The 17,999-nt window shown below is 42.3% G+C and overlaps 1 protein-coding gene across 2 annotated transcripts in view; it reads right to left on the bottom strand.

Moving 5' to 3' along the window:
- The window catches only part of LOC142576583 (focadhesin), a 429,785-nt gene extending 412,125 nt beyond the window's left edge, over positions 1 to 17,660 (bottom strand). For both annotated transcript variants that reach the window (XM_075686768.1, XM_075686769.1), the window contains exon 1: positions 17,414 to 17,660. In XM_075686768.1, coding sequence (XP_075542883.1) covers positions 17,414 to 17,467 — 54 coding nt within the window. In that variant the 5' untranslated portion in view covers positions 17,468 to 17,660. The remainder of the gene's footprint in view (positions 1 to 17,413) is intronic.
- Positions 17,661 to 17,999: the final 339 nt, after the last annotated feature.

Genomic DNA, 17,999 nt, shown 5'->3' with positions numbered 1-17,999 from the left:
GCCTTCTTTTGCAGCTGTGAATTTATTACAGAGCGTCTGCAAGGGTGCAAGCTCAGGAATCTGATCTACGAGGTTATAAAACTGAATTTTTTCGAGATGGTGATTCAGCGGCATATAAATGGAGCATATGGTTACCAATTACCTCATCCCACATTCTTTTGGATGTAGTTGAGCTGTAAATCGATAACATAACTTTTCCATTGTCTTTTTTTTTTTTGCTTGCCTGTGGATATACCTTGCTTTTGCTGTCATTTTTTTGGATGACAGAAGGTTATCTTGTGTTGGGTACCTTCGAAAGATATGCCACCTTTGTTTTGAAGTTCTTTGTCTTCTGTACACTCGTTCGTCCACCAGGGCTTTAGTTTTCCTTAAAAATCCAGTAGATTAGGGTATAGCCTCTCCTGCTGCAGCAACTGCAAACAGTAATCCTCTCATTCACTTTGTCTATGCTTAGGTCATCTAAGATCATTTTATCCAGACTGACTTTTTTGGTGAAGAGAGGCTAATTTGCTAGACAAGTTTCCAATGGGGTGCTCTAGAAGGTAGGATAGGTAGCATGGATGTTAGCTTTATGTATGCACGCATATGGTCACTACCGTAAAGATTAGCTATTACATTCAATTGGAGATCAGCAAATAGAAATAGAAAAGACAGTGCCAAATCAAGGTAACTCATAGCTCCTGTGTTTGGCGAGCAGCAGGTGGCAGCACCAGTGTTTAAAAGGCATATGTCATTTGTTAGATCAAAACCTTCAAGTGTTTGCCCCTGGTGTCACTTGTTTTGTTACTCCATAACTTGTCATGTGTGTTAAAATTGCCTATTATTAAAAAAAATGTTCAGGTAGCTAGTTTGAAATTAACTCTAGATATATAACAGTAAAATGCAATAGCGGTGGAATATATTGTGAACAAATACATACTTAACTTACTTAACATGCCTTTGAAGACACCTAAAGTGTGTGAGAGTCCTCTGCAAGTCCAGTGGATAATAAAAGCCATTTTAAAACTGAAAGGTAAGAAATGACATTACGAGTGGATAAGAGATTAGAAAGATGTTAGATGACAGATTTAAAGAAGGCTAATACAAAGGAGCGATAACCTTTAGGCTATCGCTTTCTTAATTAACATTGTTATTGTGACTTTGTCCCTCTTAATGCGCTCAAGAGAGTGCTTGCCCTTTGGTGTCAACGGCACTGGGGTTTTGAGTCAAGAATGGAACTTTGCATTACGATAAGAAAATGTGTATGTTCGGCAATAGCGCCGACCACTCACCATGGAGTGCAACCAGGGGACGCACTAGAGCTTGCATACATGTCTGCACTACACGGGTCATACGCCGCTACTACAACTAAATAGTGGTGTACTGTGGGGATGCGCGACTCTCGCGCGTCCCTTGATGTTTTTCCTGCATAGCTTCCTTTTCCTGCAATCCGGCTTCGCCGCGTGGCCTGCGTGATGCCCGCGGCAGTCGGTCTGGTTGAAGCACAGTACGAGCATTGGCGCTAGTGTTGCGCTGCTGACGCCGCCTCACGGCGGGGTTACTTGGCCGCGGAAACGGAAGGCTCTCGCTTTTGGTGCGGGCCGGCGAACAGCGCGGCCGTGCCGCGCATGCGCCGATCCATGCCTCTGCGAAACCGTCTCGCGTAGCCGCCTTCGAACGCGCCACCGTTCGCGTGACCGTACACGCGAACGACCAGGCGCTGGGATCCAGCATGGGGCGAACATATTCGCTCGTTATCCGGTCACGGTGAGTCCGACTTCTAGATTTGTCGCGCGCCCATCGGCATGTTTTGTGGATAGCAACTCGGCAAGCAGGCACTGATCTATGAAAGGTGCAATAAATGCCCTTGTGACTGCACTACTGTGTTGCCGTTCCTTTGTCCCAAGAGCATGGGTGTGAGAACCCCACAGTACCCAAGGTAAGATAGCCACAGGGGGTTAATTAACCTTTGCCACCAGAGAGAATGGAAGTAAATGGAACAGCGAAGAAAACAGGAAAGGCCAAAAAAAGAGAAAGACGAAAATTTGAGGAGGGAGAGACAGGAAAAGGCGACTGTCGGTTTCCTACAGGTGGGTCAGTTTTGGAGGTGCCGTTTATGTGAAGCAGAAGCCAAAGAGGTGTGCCGCCTCTGCCTTAAAGGTCCAGACGCCCGGCATCGGCTCAAGCCCCCAGAATTCCCTTTTCCCAAGACATGGCTAAGCCACGCACAACAACACGGGGGAGGGTCCAACCCTCGTGTGCAACAAATAGAAAATGCCTGTTGGGAAGATGTATATAAATCCAACGAAGCAAATGGGGCCTATGAAAAATTTCTTTACATTGTCAAATCGATATATGAATCTAGCTTTCCCTCAGTGCGCGTGAAGCCAAACAAAAAAATTCGGAAACCATGGATTAACTCTGAGCTTCTCAGACGAATCGCGCATAAACATGTTCTCTATGGCAAGTTTATTTCAACTAAAGATATCGAATTATTCCGCCAATTTAAAGTGTGCCGTAATCGCCTCGATAAAGGTATAAAAAAGGCTAGGCAAGAATATTTTGCAAATTTCTTTGCAACTGCTGCTGGATGCTCTGAGATTATGTGGAAAAGGCTCAGCTCTATATTAAGGCATCATCCACCTATCAGTAACGTTCTTAAATTAGATATTAATGGTATAGAATCATCTGGGAAGTGGCTTGCAGATACATTTAACACATATTTTGCAAGTGTAGGTAATATGCCTATGCTACCAAATGAGCTTAGTAGTATTCCGGTTAATAGCAACACTATTTTCCTTAAACCTGTAGATGAAAACGAAGTAAGCCACATAATTAAAAATCTAAACAGCAGCGGTGCGAAAGATATTGACAGGTTACAGATAAAACCTTTAAAATACGTTGTTGATATTCTGGCTCCATGCATTGCATATATTTTCAACCTTTGTCTCAGCCAAGCTATTTTTCCCAGTAAAATGCAAGAAGCACACATTAGGGTCCTATATAAAAAAGGTGACAAAACTGACATGAGCAACTATCATCCAATATCAATTCTCCCTATGTTCTTGAAGGTGCTTGAAAAAATAATTTTAAATCGGCTTATGGATTTTGAGCAAAAACAAACTTCTAAATGAATGCCAATTTGGCTTTCGCAAAGGCCTCAGCACGGAGTGTGCCTTACTTGCTCATTTAATTTCAAGGGCAATTGATGAAGGAAAACTGGTTCTGCGGTTGTTTGTAGATTTTACAAAAGCATTTGATTGTGTCAATCATTCACTTCTTATTAAGAAACTCCTACGTTATGGCTACCGCAGGAAGGCTGCATCCCTCATCACGTTATCTAGAACACTGCAAGCAAAGGGTCGGCATTAATGATGAACTCTGTAGTTCACTGCCCTTTTGTTGCGGCATGCCACAAGGCAGTATTTTGGGCCCTTTCCTCTTTAATTTATATATTAATGATATCATTAGTATCAGTATCAAGGCAAACTATATAATTTATGCTGATGATACTAGCATATTCCTGATAACAAAGTCGGCGGATCAATTAGTTAAGGAAGCAAACTTATTTCTTCAAATATTGCATGAATGGACATGCAAAAATTGTCTTAAACACAAACAAAAGGAATAATTTTTTCGAAGCAAAAATAAAAGCGTATTAATTAATACGCCTATATTGCTAAATTCAACGCCTATCGATATAGTTCCATACTTTAAAACTTTAGGTGTTATCTTTCAAGAAAACTTATCTTGGGATATGCATGTAAATTCCTTGGCAACAAAATTATCTCAACAATTGGGCTTGTTTACCGTAACCGTCATATACTGCCAACAAAAATAATGATGCTGATTTTCAACACACTGTTTCTTTCTAGTCTAAACGACTGCCACTTAGTTTGGGCTACTACCCCACAAGGAAATTTGGAAAAACTTTATGTACTTCAAAAAAAATTCCTACGAGTCGTAGAAAATGTTCCAAAATATGTTCACACACGTAAATTTTTTTCTAAAATACAATGTAATGCCAATTGCCAGTATGTACGATTATGGACTCTGTAGAGTGCACAAACAAGAAATAATAAATGGAGCCAGCTTTCTAAGAACACTAGTCGATTTAAAAATCAACATTACAGCATATACGACATGGTCCAGAGAGTTTTGGAAAGTAGAAACCGTCAGAACGACATACGGAAAACAAACTATTCGTAACAACCTGCCAAGGTTACTGAATAAATTACACAACGAAACCACCGGATTTGAAAATACCTCTTTTAAAGCTCTATATAGTTATTTCTGCCTGCACTATATTGTTTCCCTGGCGTTCGCAAATTTTTCCTTATCGAAACCAACTAGTCCCATTGTATAGCTTATATTCTTGGTTTTTCATTTGTTTAGTTTGTATGAGAAATGTTATTGTTACAGCTTGCGTTATGATTATATCTTTCTCACCCTCGTGTTTTTTTTAACAGTTGCGATACCGTTGTGCCTATCATTGTTTTTTATCCTTATTGGTTAGAGATGTTTTTTACTATGACCTGTTACAGCACACCTTTTTTTTCTTCTTCATTTGCTTCGCATGGTTCGCGATGCTCAATTTTGTGTACAGGACATTTGTAAACAATGATGTACTACCTTTGTGCTCGCTAACGCCGCGCAAACGCCAATGCAGGGGCCTGCGGCTTCGTCAAGCTGTCCATGTGGCAGCTTTTTCTGCATGCCCCTCGCGTCATGTACTGATGCAAATAAATATTATTGTCATTGTCAGAAGCACCTAAGGCTATGATGCACCAGAGATTAAAGAGATGAACAAATACTGTCAGGGAGCGCGCATAGATGCAAAGCAACCTGTAAAATTAAAACCGAACCCAGAAGAGGTAAAGGTTTTTGTATGCTCCAGTTTTGACGGCTTCCCTCATGACTTGGGGATTTACCAAGGGATGGGAACAGGCACAAGGTTCATCAAGAATCTTTCACTCAAAATTCAAGGCCAGCTCAAAGATTTGAAGGATGCGGAAAGCCAAAATTCAAAGAGGGTAAACAAACCTTATTCCTACGCATACGCTGAAAAATAGTGAAACATACTTCTTAGCTGCAATTTTTTGCAGCTAAGCAGCTGCCAAATTGGACACACACTTCAAGCTCTTCACGTCGCAATTCTAAGGCGAATTTCCTATTGTAATAATGTCAATTAATGGAATGATGGATACTAGTCTCTGACATCAGCCATAGATGCTTTTCATGTTTCATGGGCACAACACCACCAGACCAACGATGTTCACAACGCTTCTAACCTTCCAGGTACTGACGTACCTGATACCTGGACCCGTTTGCTCTTCCTTCACCGCCCAAAGCCCACCTGCAACCACCTACCTGCACGAAGCAAGTTCTCCGCCAACCTCCAACCCTCCTATCAAGTCAAATGGCACCAGTCGCCTGTTTCCAGCACGAGCCCGGCCCACCGCCTGGCAACATTGGAACTCTACGACGTAAGCAACCACGGGACCACATTGCACGCAATATAAGCAGCAAGGAATTGCCGACTAATCGGGGCACAAGACCGCCAGACCAACGATGTTCACAACGCTTCTAACCTTCTAGGTTTGTTACCTAGCCCACTCCTAAGGAATTCAGAAGTGATGATAGATGTATAGTGGCGGTGCCGTGCCCCTACAACCTGAAGTGTCGCGGTGTGGTGCTGTTGTGCCACGATGCGTTTGCCTTCGATTTGCTGTATGAAATTATGTTATTATTACCCTGTGATGTTGAGGTTAACCCCGGTCCATCCCCTAGTGCTGAACTCCTGCCTATCCTCAACGCTATCAAACGGCTAGAGAGTGTTTAAGCCGCAATTCGTGTAGAGCTTAAGCAAATTAAATCAACCCAAACTACCCAAGACAAATTTATAGCTGAAATTGTGAGCTGCTCTAACATCTTAGATTCAGGCCAACAAGAACTAACCACCTCAACCACTGTTAACATTATCAACCGACTACAACATGAAAGCACTACCCTGAAAGCCACGAACATTGACACCAACAACCGTATGTGGCGAGCCAACCTTCTCTTCTTTGGCATTGACGATTCCAATAAAGAACCTTGGAGTGATTCAGAGAACAGAATTCTAGACCTATGTAAAAATACTCTTGGTTTAACATTTAACGCCATCGATATTGAGCTTGCACACCACCTTGGAAGATTCTCCGCAACAAAAAAACGCCCTATAGTAGTAAAACTGGCCCACTTCAAGACAAAAGAAAACATATTGGCTTGTGGGCGTAAGCTAAAAGATACATGTTTTGCCATCAGAGAAAATTTTTCTCTAAGTACGCGCTTTGCACACTCAAAATTGTTAAAATTTACCAAGCCCCAAAAATGCGCGTTTAAGCTCAGCCTGGATAAGCTGCATGTAGGCAGCAGATGCTATTTTTACGATACAGAATCCGATAGTGTCATGGAACACACAACACCTAACAGCAATGAACTGCCAGCTCCAAGTGGTACCTTATCTGACCAGCCCCAGTGACGAACAAGAAATTCCATGCCTGCTTCATCTTTTAATATTAGCGTGGCTTTCACTAACATCCGCAGTATACTTCCAAAATGTGACGAACTCGAAAGCTTCATAGACGACACCCCAGCCAATATGATTTTACTAGCGGAAATGTGGTTAAATAAGGACATCGGCGACCACAAAGTTTTTTCATCCTACCCTAACTTTACAGTTTACCGAAGCAATCGGCATGATAGGCGAGGGGGAGGTGTATTAATTGCCATTAAAGACAGCTTACCATCACCACTGATAAATCGCGACGACAACATCGAACTAACATGGGTAAGCCTGCACAGTACAATTGGCAAAATAGTGTTTGGAATCTGTTACCATCCACCAGATAGTAAGCCCTCATTTTGCGATTTCTTACGCCTTTCTTTAGAACAAATAAAAAAAGATATGCCTACTGCACCTATCTTCCTTTTTGGAGATTTTAATCATCCCAGCATCAATTGGCTACTACTTTCAGTACCCAACAAAACACCCGACAGTGAACCCAAACAGTTTCTTGAATTAACTCTAAACTTTAACCTCCACCAAGCAATAACATGCGCAACTAGGGGCGACAACACACTGGATCTCTTGTTAAATCTAGCCTGGAAAACAAAAAATGTGACTTTGCTCCCTGGCTTTAGCGACCACAGCGTACTTCATATCGGCATTTCATTTCCATTAAAGAAGAAAGCCCCCATGCAAAAATTAATCAATGATTACAAGAAAGCTAACTTCGATGCATTTAACCGCGAGCTTGCACTCTTCTACGAAGATTTTTGACAGTCATACTCTGCTCGCTCGGTCAACGCAAATTGGGAATTATATAAAAAACACTATGCTAAACTTAAAAAACATATATATCCCCACTGTCCTTATAAATACCGACAAGAGTAACCAGTGCTTTAGGCAACACCTAAAACTTTTATTTATTTATTTATTTATTTATTTATTTATTTATTTATTTATTTATTTATTTATTTATTTAACTATTTACAGAGTACCTACATCGCCATAAGGCATTATGTAGGGGGGAACAAAATATAACCAGTAATACAGAAAAGCTTTTGGACAGATATACTCACAAACAGAAGCACTACAATAGCTTTTCGAAAAGACATACTAGTAATGTGAAACAAACAGGTTTCAAGATATATAACACATACATTTGTTTTACAAGAGCGCCGCCACAGCATAAAATAGAATAGTACGTTATTTGACACATTTACTATATCATTTGATAAACTGTTCCATAGTCTAATTGATTTGGGGAAAAAAGAATAGTAAAACGTGTTTGTTCTGCAGTTATAGGCTGAGATCTTTTTATTGTTATCACAGCGAGTCGATATGTAATCTGGTTCCAGGAGATAGTTACAGTGATTAATACCCATCTGATTATTATATGTATGGTGCAATAGTTTAAGCCTTAACTTCTGCCTACGCATATGTAGTAGATCCCATCCTAAAGTGGTCTTCATTTCGGAAACGCTAGAGTACGGGCTGTAATTATTGCAAACAAACCTTGCTGCTTGGTTCTGTAGTTTTTCTAGTCTATTTATGAGGTAATCTTGATAGGGATCCCATATTACACAAGCATAATCAAGTATTGTTCTGACATGTAAGAAGTATAAAGTTTCTTTAACTTCGCGTATTGCCTGTTTAAAATTTCTGCGAATAAAATGTAACATCCTACTAGCTTTTGCTATGACAGTCTCAATCTGTTTATGCCAAGTGAGTCATTCGTTAAAACAGACTCCTAAATACTTATATTCCGATTGTATGTCGATAAGCGTGCCATTGATGTTATATCGGTGCTGAAATTCGGATAATTTTCTGGAGAAACTTACGCTACTGCACTTTTTTATATTTAAGTTCATGTTCCATTTTTTACACTAGATCGCTACCTTATCTAAATCTGTTTGCAATGTATCTATGTCATCTTCAGTGGTAATTTCTCTGTAAATTACACTGTCATCAGCAATAGTCTTATGGATGATCTAATTAGACCGAGCCCACAACCTTCGCATTTCGCGTGCGATGCTCTACCAATTGAGCTACCGCGGCGCTGTTTCCCCATTCACTTTCTTGGGTATTTATGTGTCCTAGTAGAACCTTGGGAGTGTTAGCCAGCGCGAAGGTTGTGGGTTCGGTTCCCACCTGCGGCAAGTTGTTTTTTCATCCACTTTAATTTCAATTAATTGATCGTTTCATTATTCCATTTATTAAGCACAAGTAATTTCCCCTATGTTGTCCTTGGTGTCAGTGTTTGTTGGCTCCTTATAATATGACTAATAAAAATCGGGCCCCTCAGTTAACCCCCTTTCTTCTCGTTTATTACATAACGAGGGCCTCGAATCCAGCTACATTGACGCCTACAGGTAGCATATGTGGGTTTATTGACCAGTTGCCTTCACCCAAAAAAGATCACGTTCTCGTGACGCCTGCGGCAAGAAGGACGTTCCACGTCCGCCGCCAAGGTCTGTGAGTGGTGGCGCTGGCTAACACTCCCAAGGTTCTACTAGGACACATAAATACCCAAGAAAGCGGACGGGGAAACAGCTCCGCGGTAGCTCAATTGGTAGAGCATCGCACGCGAAATGCGAAGGTTGTGGGTTCGGTTCCCACCTGCGGCAAGTTCTTTTTTCATCTACTTTAATTTCAATTAATTGATCGTTTCATTATTCCATTTATTAAGCACAAGTAATTTCCTCTATGTTGTCCTTGGTGTCAGTGTTTGTTTGCTCCCTACGTTAAACCAAGGCTTTTGTTTTTGTTTCGTTGCCGCAGGTACCTGCATGGAACATGAATTTCGACTAGTTTAAGTATTTTGTCCTGAAATGCTGACCACAAAGTTAACGGACAGCGCGCATTTGACATATACTGGAAAGTTGGAAAAAAATTTTCAAGTTTGGTCCTGATAGCAGCATAGTCTCCTCTGTCATAGCTGTACACTTTTCTTTGTGGAATTTGTGCCATCCGTACTCGCTGTATGTTAAGTTCTATGACAACTGCCGTGCGGTCACTAATACCTGGGCAAATAGTAACTTTTGACATTATGTTCGGCTCATTGCAAAGTACTAAGTCTAAAATTGCATTTTCTCATGTGGGTTCCAGTACGTACTGCTTGCTGCAATCTATTTATTCCAAGCAGTTCTTCGAACTCTGTGTAAATACGGGACCTATTACCAGCCACACATCCGGCATTACAGTTCAAGTCTGGCAAATTGAAATCCCCCAATAGAAATACGCTATTACACACAAGAGATAGCATCTCGGACAGCAATTCGAATGAGTTGCTGCTGCCGTGTGGGCGGTAGAATGTCCCATACACTACATTGTTTCCGTTAGGTAATTTCACAAGGCACCAGACAGACTCAGAATTGTTTTCAAATAAAATTTGTGTACTTGACAATGCATTTGATATCAAAATGAATAATCCCCCACCATGTCCATGCCTATCTTTCCGATAGACAGTAAAAACGTCTACTTAATAAGAAAAAACGCCATTATCGGAAAGCAAAGTTAATAACTGCAGAGCTTGGGATAGGTACGAACTAAGTGCCAAAAAATACATTAAGGAATTGCAAGCCTCCAAAAACAAATTCTTTTCAACTGACCTCTTATCAATCCTTGTCTAACTCTCGTAAATTCTTTCAGATTATCTCCCCGCCTAAGCGCCAAACTCAGCTTCAGCTATCAGACGACGACAACATACTAATTGAAACTGAAAAATGTGCTACAGCCCTTAACAACTTCTTCACACCAGTATTTTCCCCTGCTATAAACTTTAGTTCTACCAAATTACTACACCACTCGCTGACCACAATGCCCGATATCCAGATTAACGCTGATGGAATAGCTGGGCTAATACACGCTCCAAAATTATCCTCCTCGGCTGGTTGCGATCAAATCAGCAGCAAATTACTTAAAAACACCATTTTCCTGTCAAGTGCAATACTTAGCTTACTTTTCCAGCAATCAATCAGTACTGGTGAAGTTCCCCACGTTTGGAAAAAGGGTCAATTCATTCTCGTCCATAAATCTGGTGATCGAACAAAAGCACGTAACTATCGTCCAATTTCTCTAACCAGTATCCCATCTAAACTGCTGGAACATATCATAGCAACCAATCTAATGAACTACTTTGAATCAATTAACTTTTTCTATTCATACCAGCATGGTTTTAGAAAACTATTATCCTGCGAAACTCAGCTCTCTGAATTCACCAATGAAATCTTGCAACACATGGATGATCACCTACAAATTGACACTATCTTCTTAGACTTTTCGAAGGCCTTCGACCGCATCCCCCACAATCACCCCCATACTTGCCAAATTATCTACTCTTGGAATCCCTCCATCACTGATTACTTGGATCGAACATTTCTTAAAAGACACATGCAATACACATCTGCTAACTCTCATGACTCAGACCTTTCTGATGTTACATCCACGAACACGAACAGACTGCTATAGGTATCTAGGTGTTCACTTGCCATCGTCATTATCATGGGTTACTCACATTGCAACAACATGCGCAAACACCTCCCGCACTTTTGGTTTATTTAAACTTGCATATCAGACATATGGTCCGCCGAAACTGGAGTACACATCATCTATCTGGCACCCCTCACAACCATATCCACCTGCGAATTAGAAGCCATTCAGAATCGTGCTGCATGCTTTATCATGTCAAACTACTCAAGTAAAACCAGCATAACTAAACTAAAATGCATACTCAATCTTCCCAGTCTCCAATCATGTCGTATCATCTCGCGTCTCTGCATGCTTCACTCTTTCTTTCCTTTACCTTTTTTTTTTCCTTTTCTCGTGCTCTTTGTTTTTACGTCAGGTTTTACGTCAGTTTTGAGCGTTTTGACAAACGCAGGTGGACAGTCGTCATTTCCACAAGTTTTGAGGGTTATGTGTTTTAATTTCGAACTTCCTGCTTTGAACTGGCTAGCAAGCATGCTAACAAGCCACGGAAAGTTGAGCAACAATGTGCCCTTCGGGAGGCTTTTGTTTCGAACGTGTGTTTGTTAGGCTCTTGTTCGCTTTCTTTTATTTTTTTAGGCCATAGTGCGCTTATTTTAACATTTTCCGCTGTTGTGGTGATATAAGAAGTCAGATTTTTCACCAGTGGTGGCAACAATAGCCGATAATTTTCCGGTATGGACAAGCAAAAAGTACGAATTAACCGAATTGCGGTGTTTGAATTAAGTGGCCTTAAAATACATTGAAAACATGGCGAACCAACCAAAAATTTGATTTTTGTTTGAATTAACCGAAAGTATGAATTATCAGAGTTTGAATTATCGCGAGTCTACTATATCACCCAATAGCCAGACACCCTCGACTACAACCCCCACCTAGAATCTCTCCCCGCCTCAACCACAGCTGTCCAATTACACACATTCAGTGCCGCACATCTTCGATGAAAGAATTTTTTTTTTCCAAATGCAATAGCGTAGTGGACCACTCTTCCCAACTGTATTGCTTCTTCCGCCGACCACACGACTTTCCGTGAAAAACTAACAATCCAACTCACCTAGAATGTTTTGTTAAAGATGCATTTGCTGCTTGACCCCTGTTAAGTAATTAATTGTTAGTGATTCATTCTCATGCATAGTATGTATTTAGTAGTATTTATGTAGTATGTATTTAGTTGTATTTAGTCAGTCAGTCAAGAACGTTATTGAGGTCCTGAGGAGATTTAGGCCCTTGGAGATCCCACGCGGGGAGCTCCTCGGGCGGAAACCATAGGTGACGCCCAAGTCGGGACGGGAATGTGGTGACTCTCCACCATTTTTTTTTTTTTACACAGTGATTTCGATGATAGTGCCGCTTGCTCGGTTCCTTTCTGAGCGTTGTTTCCTTTCCTATTCTTCGTCTATCTTTTCTTCCTCATTTCCCTCCTTTGCGTGATGAGTTCCTCACACTTTGTTTGCCCCCGCCTTATGTAATGCCTCCGGGCATTTAGGGCTTCAATAAATTAAATGAAATGTTAACGCCGAATGGTGGAAGCTTACTTCCCGCCAGGCATTTATAAAGCCCAGGGCAAGAAAATGGTGCCATGATGGCTCAGGTGTGAACCAACTAGCAAAACAACAAAGTGATGGCAAGTCTTAGTTGCTTGATATGGCTTTGTCCAGCTCCACGATGGCAATGATGATTAAACAAGCCTGTCATTGGTGGCTGTGGACACACTACATTGCCATCGTTTAGCAACCCTGTTAAAATAAAATACCATCTACGATAGTTTCCCCGTGGTCAGTGTCCTATGTGGAGTTTATTACTTTTAATCTTCAATATTTGCCCCCATCCGCAGTTTCAAAGGAATTGAAGAAACACATTTATTTTCAAGGAGCTTTAAAAGCCCTTGATGGTTCTTTTTCTTTTTTTTTTTTTGCATTCAAGGGTTTTCAAGGATTTCAAAGAGGTGTGCGAACCCTGAACAGGCATGAGCAGTGAACATTCTCTCTTGGACTTGGTGGCACTGTTGTAATGCAGCTTGTTGAAAGCCTCCCAAAGACACAAAACATCAGGTGCTTAATAGAGAACGATTTTACGCCAGTGAAACTGTGTCTTGGGTTCAAAGAGATTGGTATGTTAAATAGTGTTACAATTAGGGAAAGCGACTTGGCAGGTTGCTCAGTGAAAATAGACAAGAAAACAAAGAAGGGGCACAGAAGCTTTCACGAAAGGGTTTCCCAGAACGGAGACATGGCCCTTGTCTGTTGGCAAGACAACGAGGTCGTCAATACGGCTTCAACCCACGAAGCGTGGCTCTGTGAACAGGTGGAGCAAAGCTACAAAGGCACAGGTCGACACTGAGTGTCCAGAGGCAGTATTGGACATCAACAAATGCATAGGTGGAGTCGAAAAACTTAACTTGGTTATGTCCCTCTATTCAATGCAGACACAAATAAAAAGGTAGCTGGTGAGACCGATATCTCCTTTTGCTGCATTTGTCCTCTGCAACAGTTGACTGGCCGGCCGGACAGGCCGCCATTGGAATCTGAACCTGGCAACGTTTAACGTTAGAACGCTATCTAGTGAGGCGAGTCTAGCAGTGTTATTGGAGGAATTAGAGGGTAGTAAATGGTATATAATAGGGCTCAGTGAGGTTAGGAGGACAAAAGAAGCATATACAGTGCTAAAAAGCGGGCATGTACTGTGTTACCGGGGCTTAGCGGAGAGACGAGAACTAGGAGTCGGATTCCTGATTAATAAGGAAATAGCTGGTAACATACAGGAATTCTATAGCATTAACGAGAGGGTGGCAGGTCTTGTTGTGAAACTTAATAAGAGGTACAAATTGAAGGTGGTACAAGTCTATGCCCCTACATGCAGTCATGATGACCAGGAAGTCGAAAGCTTTTATGAAGACGTGGAATCGGCGATGGGTAAAGTCAAAACAAAATACACTATACTGATGGGCGACTTCAATGCCAGGGTAGGCAAGAAGCAGGCTGGAGACAAGTCAGTGGGGGAATATGGCATAGGCTCTAGGAATAGCAGAGGAGAATTATTAGTAGAGTTTGCAGAACAGAATAATATGCGGATAATGAACACCTTTTTCCGCAAGCGGTTTAGTCGAAAGTGGACGTGGAGGAGCCCGAATGGTGAGACTAGAAATGAAATCGACTTCATACTCTGCGCGAACCCTGGCATCATACAAGATGTAGACGTACTCGGCAAGGTACGCTGCAGTGACCATAGGATGGTAAGAACTCGAATTAGCCTAGACTTGAGGAGGGAACGGAAGAAACTGGTACACAAGAAGCCAATCAATGAGTTAGCGGTAAGAGGGAAACTAGAGGAATTCCGGATCAAGCTACAGAACAGGTATTCGGCTTTAACTCAGGAAGAGGACCTTAGTGTTGAAGCAATGAACGACTATCTCATGGGAACCATTAAGGAGTGCGCAATAGAAGTCCGTGGTAACTCCATTAGACAGGAAACCAGTAAGCTATCGCAGGAGACGAAAGATCTGATCAAGAAACGCCAATGTATGAAAGCCTCTAACCCTACAGCTAGAATAGAACTGGCAGAACTTTCTAAGTTAATCAACAAGCGTAAGACAGCGGACATCAGGAACTATAATATGGATAGAATTGAACAGGCTCTCAGGAACGGAGGAAGCCTAAAAACAGTGAGGAAGAAACTAGGAATAGGCAAGAATCAGATGTGTGCGTTAAGAGACAAAGCCGGCAATATCGTTACTAATATGGATGAGATAGTTCAAGTGGCTGAGGAGTTCTATAGAGATTTATACAGTACCAGTGGCACCCACGACGATAGTGGAAGAGAGAATAGCCTAGAGGAATTCAAAATCCCACAGGTAACGCCAGAAGAAGTAAAGAAAGCCTTAGGAGCTATGCAAAGGGGGAAGGCAGCTGGGGAGGATCAGGTAACAGCAGATTTGTTGAAGGATGGTGGTCAGATTGTTCTAGAGAAACTGGCCACCCTGTATACGCAATGCCTCATAACCTCGAGCGTACCGGAATCTTGGAAGAACGCTAACATAATCCTAATCCATAAGAAAGGGGACGCCAAAGACTTGAAAAATTATAGACCGATCAGCTTACTGTCCGTTGCCTACAAAGTATTTACTAAGGTAATCGCAAATAGAATCAGGAACACCTTAGACTTCTGTCAACCAAAGGACCAGGCAGGATTCCGTAAAGGCTACTCAACAATAGACCATATTCACACTATCAATCAAGTGATACAGAAATGTGCAGAATATAACCAACCGTTATATATAGCTTTCATTGATTACGAGAAAGCGTTTGATTCAGTCGAAACCTCAGCAGTCATGGAGGCATTACGGAATCAGGGTGTAGATGAGCCATATGTAAAGATACTTGAAGATATCTATAGCGGCTCCACAGCCACCGTAGTCCTCCACAAAGAAAGCAACAAAATCCCTATAAAGAAAGGCGTCAGACAGGGAGATACGATATCTCCAATGCTATTCACAGCATGTTTACAGGAGGTATTCAGAGGCCTGGAGTGGGAAGAATTGGGGATAAAAGTTGATGGAGAATACCTTAGCAACTTGCGATTCGCTGATGATATTGCCTTGCTTAGTAACTCAGGAGATAAATTGCAATGCATGCTCACTGACCTGGAGAGGCAAAGCAGAAGGGTGGGTCTGAAAATTAATCTGCAGAAAACTAAAGTAATGTTTAACAGGCTCGGAAGAGAACAGCAGTTTACGATAGGTAGCGAAGCACTGGAAGGGGTAAGGGACTACATCTACTTAGGGCAGGTAGTGACCATGGATCCGGATCATGAGAATGAAATAACCAGAAGAATAAGAATGGGCTGGGGTGCGTTTGGCAGGCATTCTCAAATCATGAACAGCAGGCTGCCACTATCCCTCAAAAGGAAAGTGTATAACAGCTGTGTGTTACCAGTGCTCACATATGGGGCAGAAACCTGGAGACTTACCAAAAGGGTTCTGCTGAAATTGAGGACGACGCAACGAGCTATGGAAAGAAGAATGATGGGTGTGACGTTAAGGGATAAGAAAAGAGCAGATTGGGTGAGGCAACAAACGCGGGTAAACGACATCTTGGTTGAAATCAAGAAAAAGAAATGGGCATGGGCCGGACATGTAATGAGGAGGGAAGATAACCGATGGTCACTAAGGGTTACGGACTGGATTCCAAGGGAAGAGATGCGTAGCAGGGGGCGGCAGAAAGTTAGGTGGGCGGATGACATTAAGACGTTTGCAGGGACAACATGGCCACAATTAGTACATGACCGGGGTAGTTGGAGAAGTATGGGAGAGGCCTTTGCCCTGCAGTGGGCGTAACTAGGCTGATGATGATGATGATGATGACAGTTGACTGGACAGACGCCGATGAAGGGCTGCCCAAGAAACAATGGACGTGATGGCGTATCAAACAAATGCATCCTTCATCAGCTGCCTTAGTGTGGGCGACCAAGCAGTGAGAATCTCCAAATTATGAAAAGGAAGGCACCCAATGCTGCACCACTACCAGTGTTCACTATATATATAGCAGCAACCGTTGGCCACAAGTCAGCATACCCAATGCCTAGGTGACAGGAATGCTCGTCCAATCATCGTGCAAGTGTGGCATTGTCCTTTGTTGTCAGAACGACTGTTTCTACCTTCTTCATAGCGATTATACTACCAACATGTCATGAAATGGCATTGTAAGCGGTTTTCCTATGATTCTTCCCGAGCTTCACAAATTAAAGTGCGTTTTGTTATTGTTTTTTTTGCCTCTCACTAACATTACTGCTTTGAGGCAATGTTCTCAAATTTGGAATTTTAAAACTTAGGAATTTTTTGTTTTAAATTTCACTAAGATTGCTTATTTGAGAACCCTTCATATCCACAATCAAGACATGCTCACGCCAGATTTAATTCGCGCCTAACGGGAATAGCTATACAATAGCGTTGCTGCATTTTTTTTACAGAGTTGCAGAGGGCAGCGCTTGCCTTTGTAACCCACTGATACGTAAATAAGTAATGTGACTGTTGTCGGGACGCAAGTGGTGTGTGATCATGCATTTTAGTGACGCTGCCAACAATGTATACATTACAGGCTCAAAAACAAAATACACGAAATGTCAGCGGTGTCACGCAGCTACTCTGACGAGTCAGAATGATCATGTAGCACCCGAAGCTACCCACCGCAAGCGGCGAAGGCTCGAGCATGTAAACGAAACTAACAGCGCACGCCTGCTACCACTGCCGGTGGTGACGGTCGAGTTGTGAGCAATGCTCATAAGACAGGCTAAACAGACAGCGAAGCTTTTAGTTCGAAAGAACGCTGAACGTGGTCTCCCTGCGGATGAATGAGCGTCAGTTATAAATGGGTGTTGCAGGTTGTGCGTGATGCACGTGCTCACCTTGCGCTGCACACAGGACGCGTCGAAGTCCAGCATAGCCTGTATGTCTTCCATCGCGAGCTGCCGCCTAATTAAACTCACACGGGCAGCTGTAACGGACGGACAGATGCGCGTTGCGCGTGAGGACTCGCCGAGATTCGGCGACGATCACTCATGTGCTGCGTTGAAAACACGGAGTACACGTGCTCGGCTGAGCAGTGTGTATTTTCAGCGCAAGCACGTTGCCGCCAGTTGCCGCTTTCGGATGTCAAACAGGCCCCGCACACTCTCAAGTTCAACAAATGGCCACAGAGGGCGAAAAATCAATCGAGGCGCGTTTCAGCGTAAGCGCGCAAGTGGAGCTACTGTAATTTGGTCGAATACTTTAATTTGTGCTTTCTCTGCTAGGGGCGCTGAACATGCTGAATGTTTTACTTTACACAAACCATTGACATAAACAATCGAGGTGTCTAAGGATGCTTTTTTACCTCAGGCAAATAGGCAGTTGATTTTTTTTTAAATTTGATTGTTGAAGCTGCTTTTTAGTCGTAGCGTCAAGGTTTTTGTACTTGATTAACCACCGACAGCCGACAGCCTATTGGTATCG

This window comes from Dermacentor variabilis, chromosome 3 (genome assembly GCF_050947875.1).
Source record: "Dermacentor variabilis isolate Ectoservices chromosome 3, ASM5094787v1, whole genome shotgun sequence".
In the NCBI taxonomy this organism is placed as follows: domain Eukaryota; kingdom Metazoa; phylum Arthropoda; class Arachnida; order Ixodida; family Ixodidae; genus Dermacentor; species Dermacentor variabilis.
This window is presented reverse-complemented; position numbering and strand designations above follow the sequence as displayed.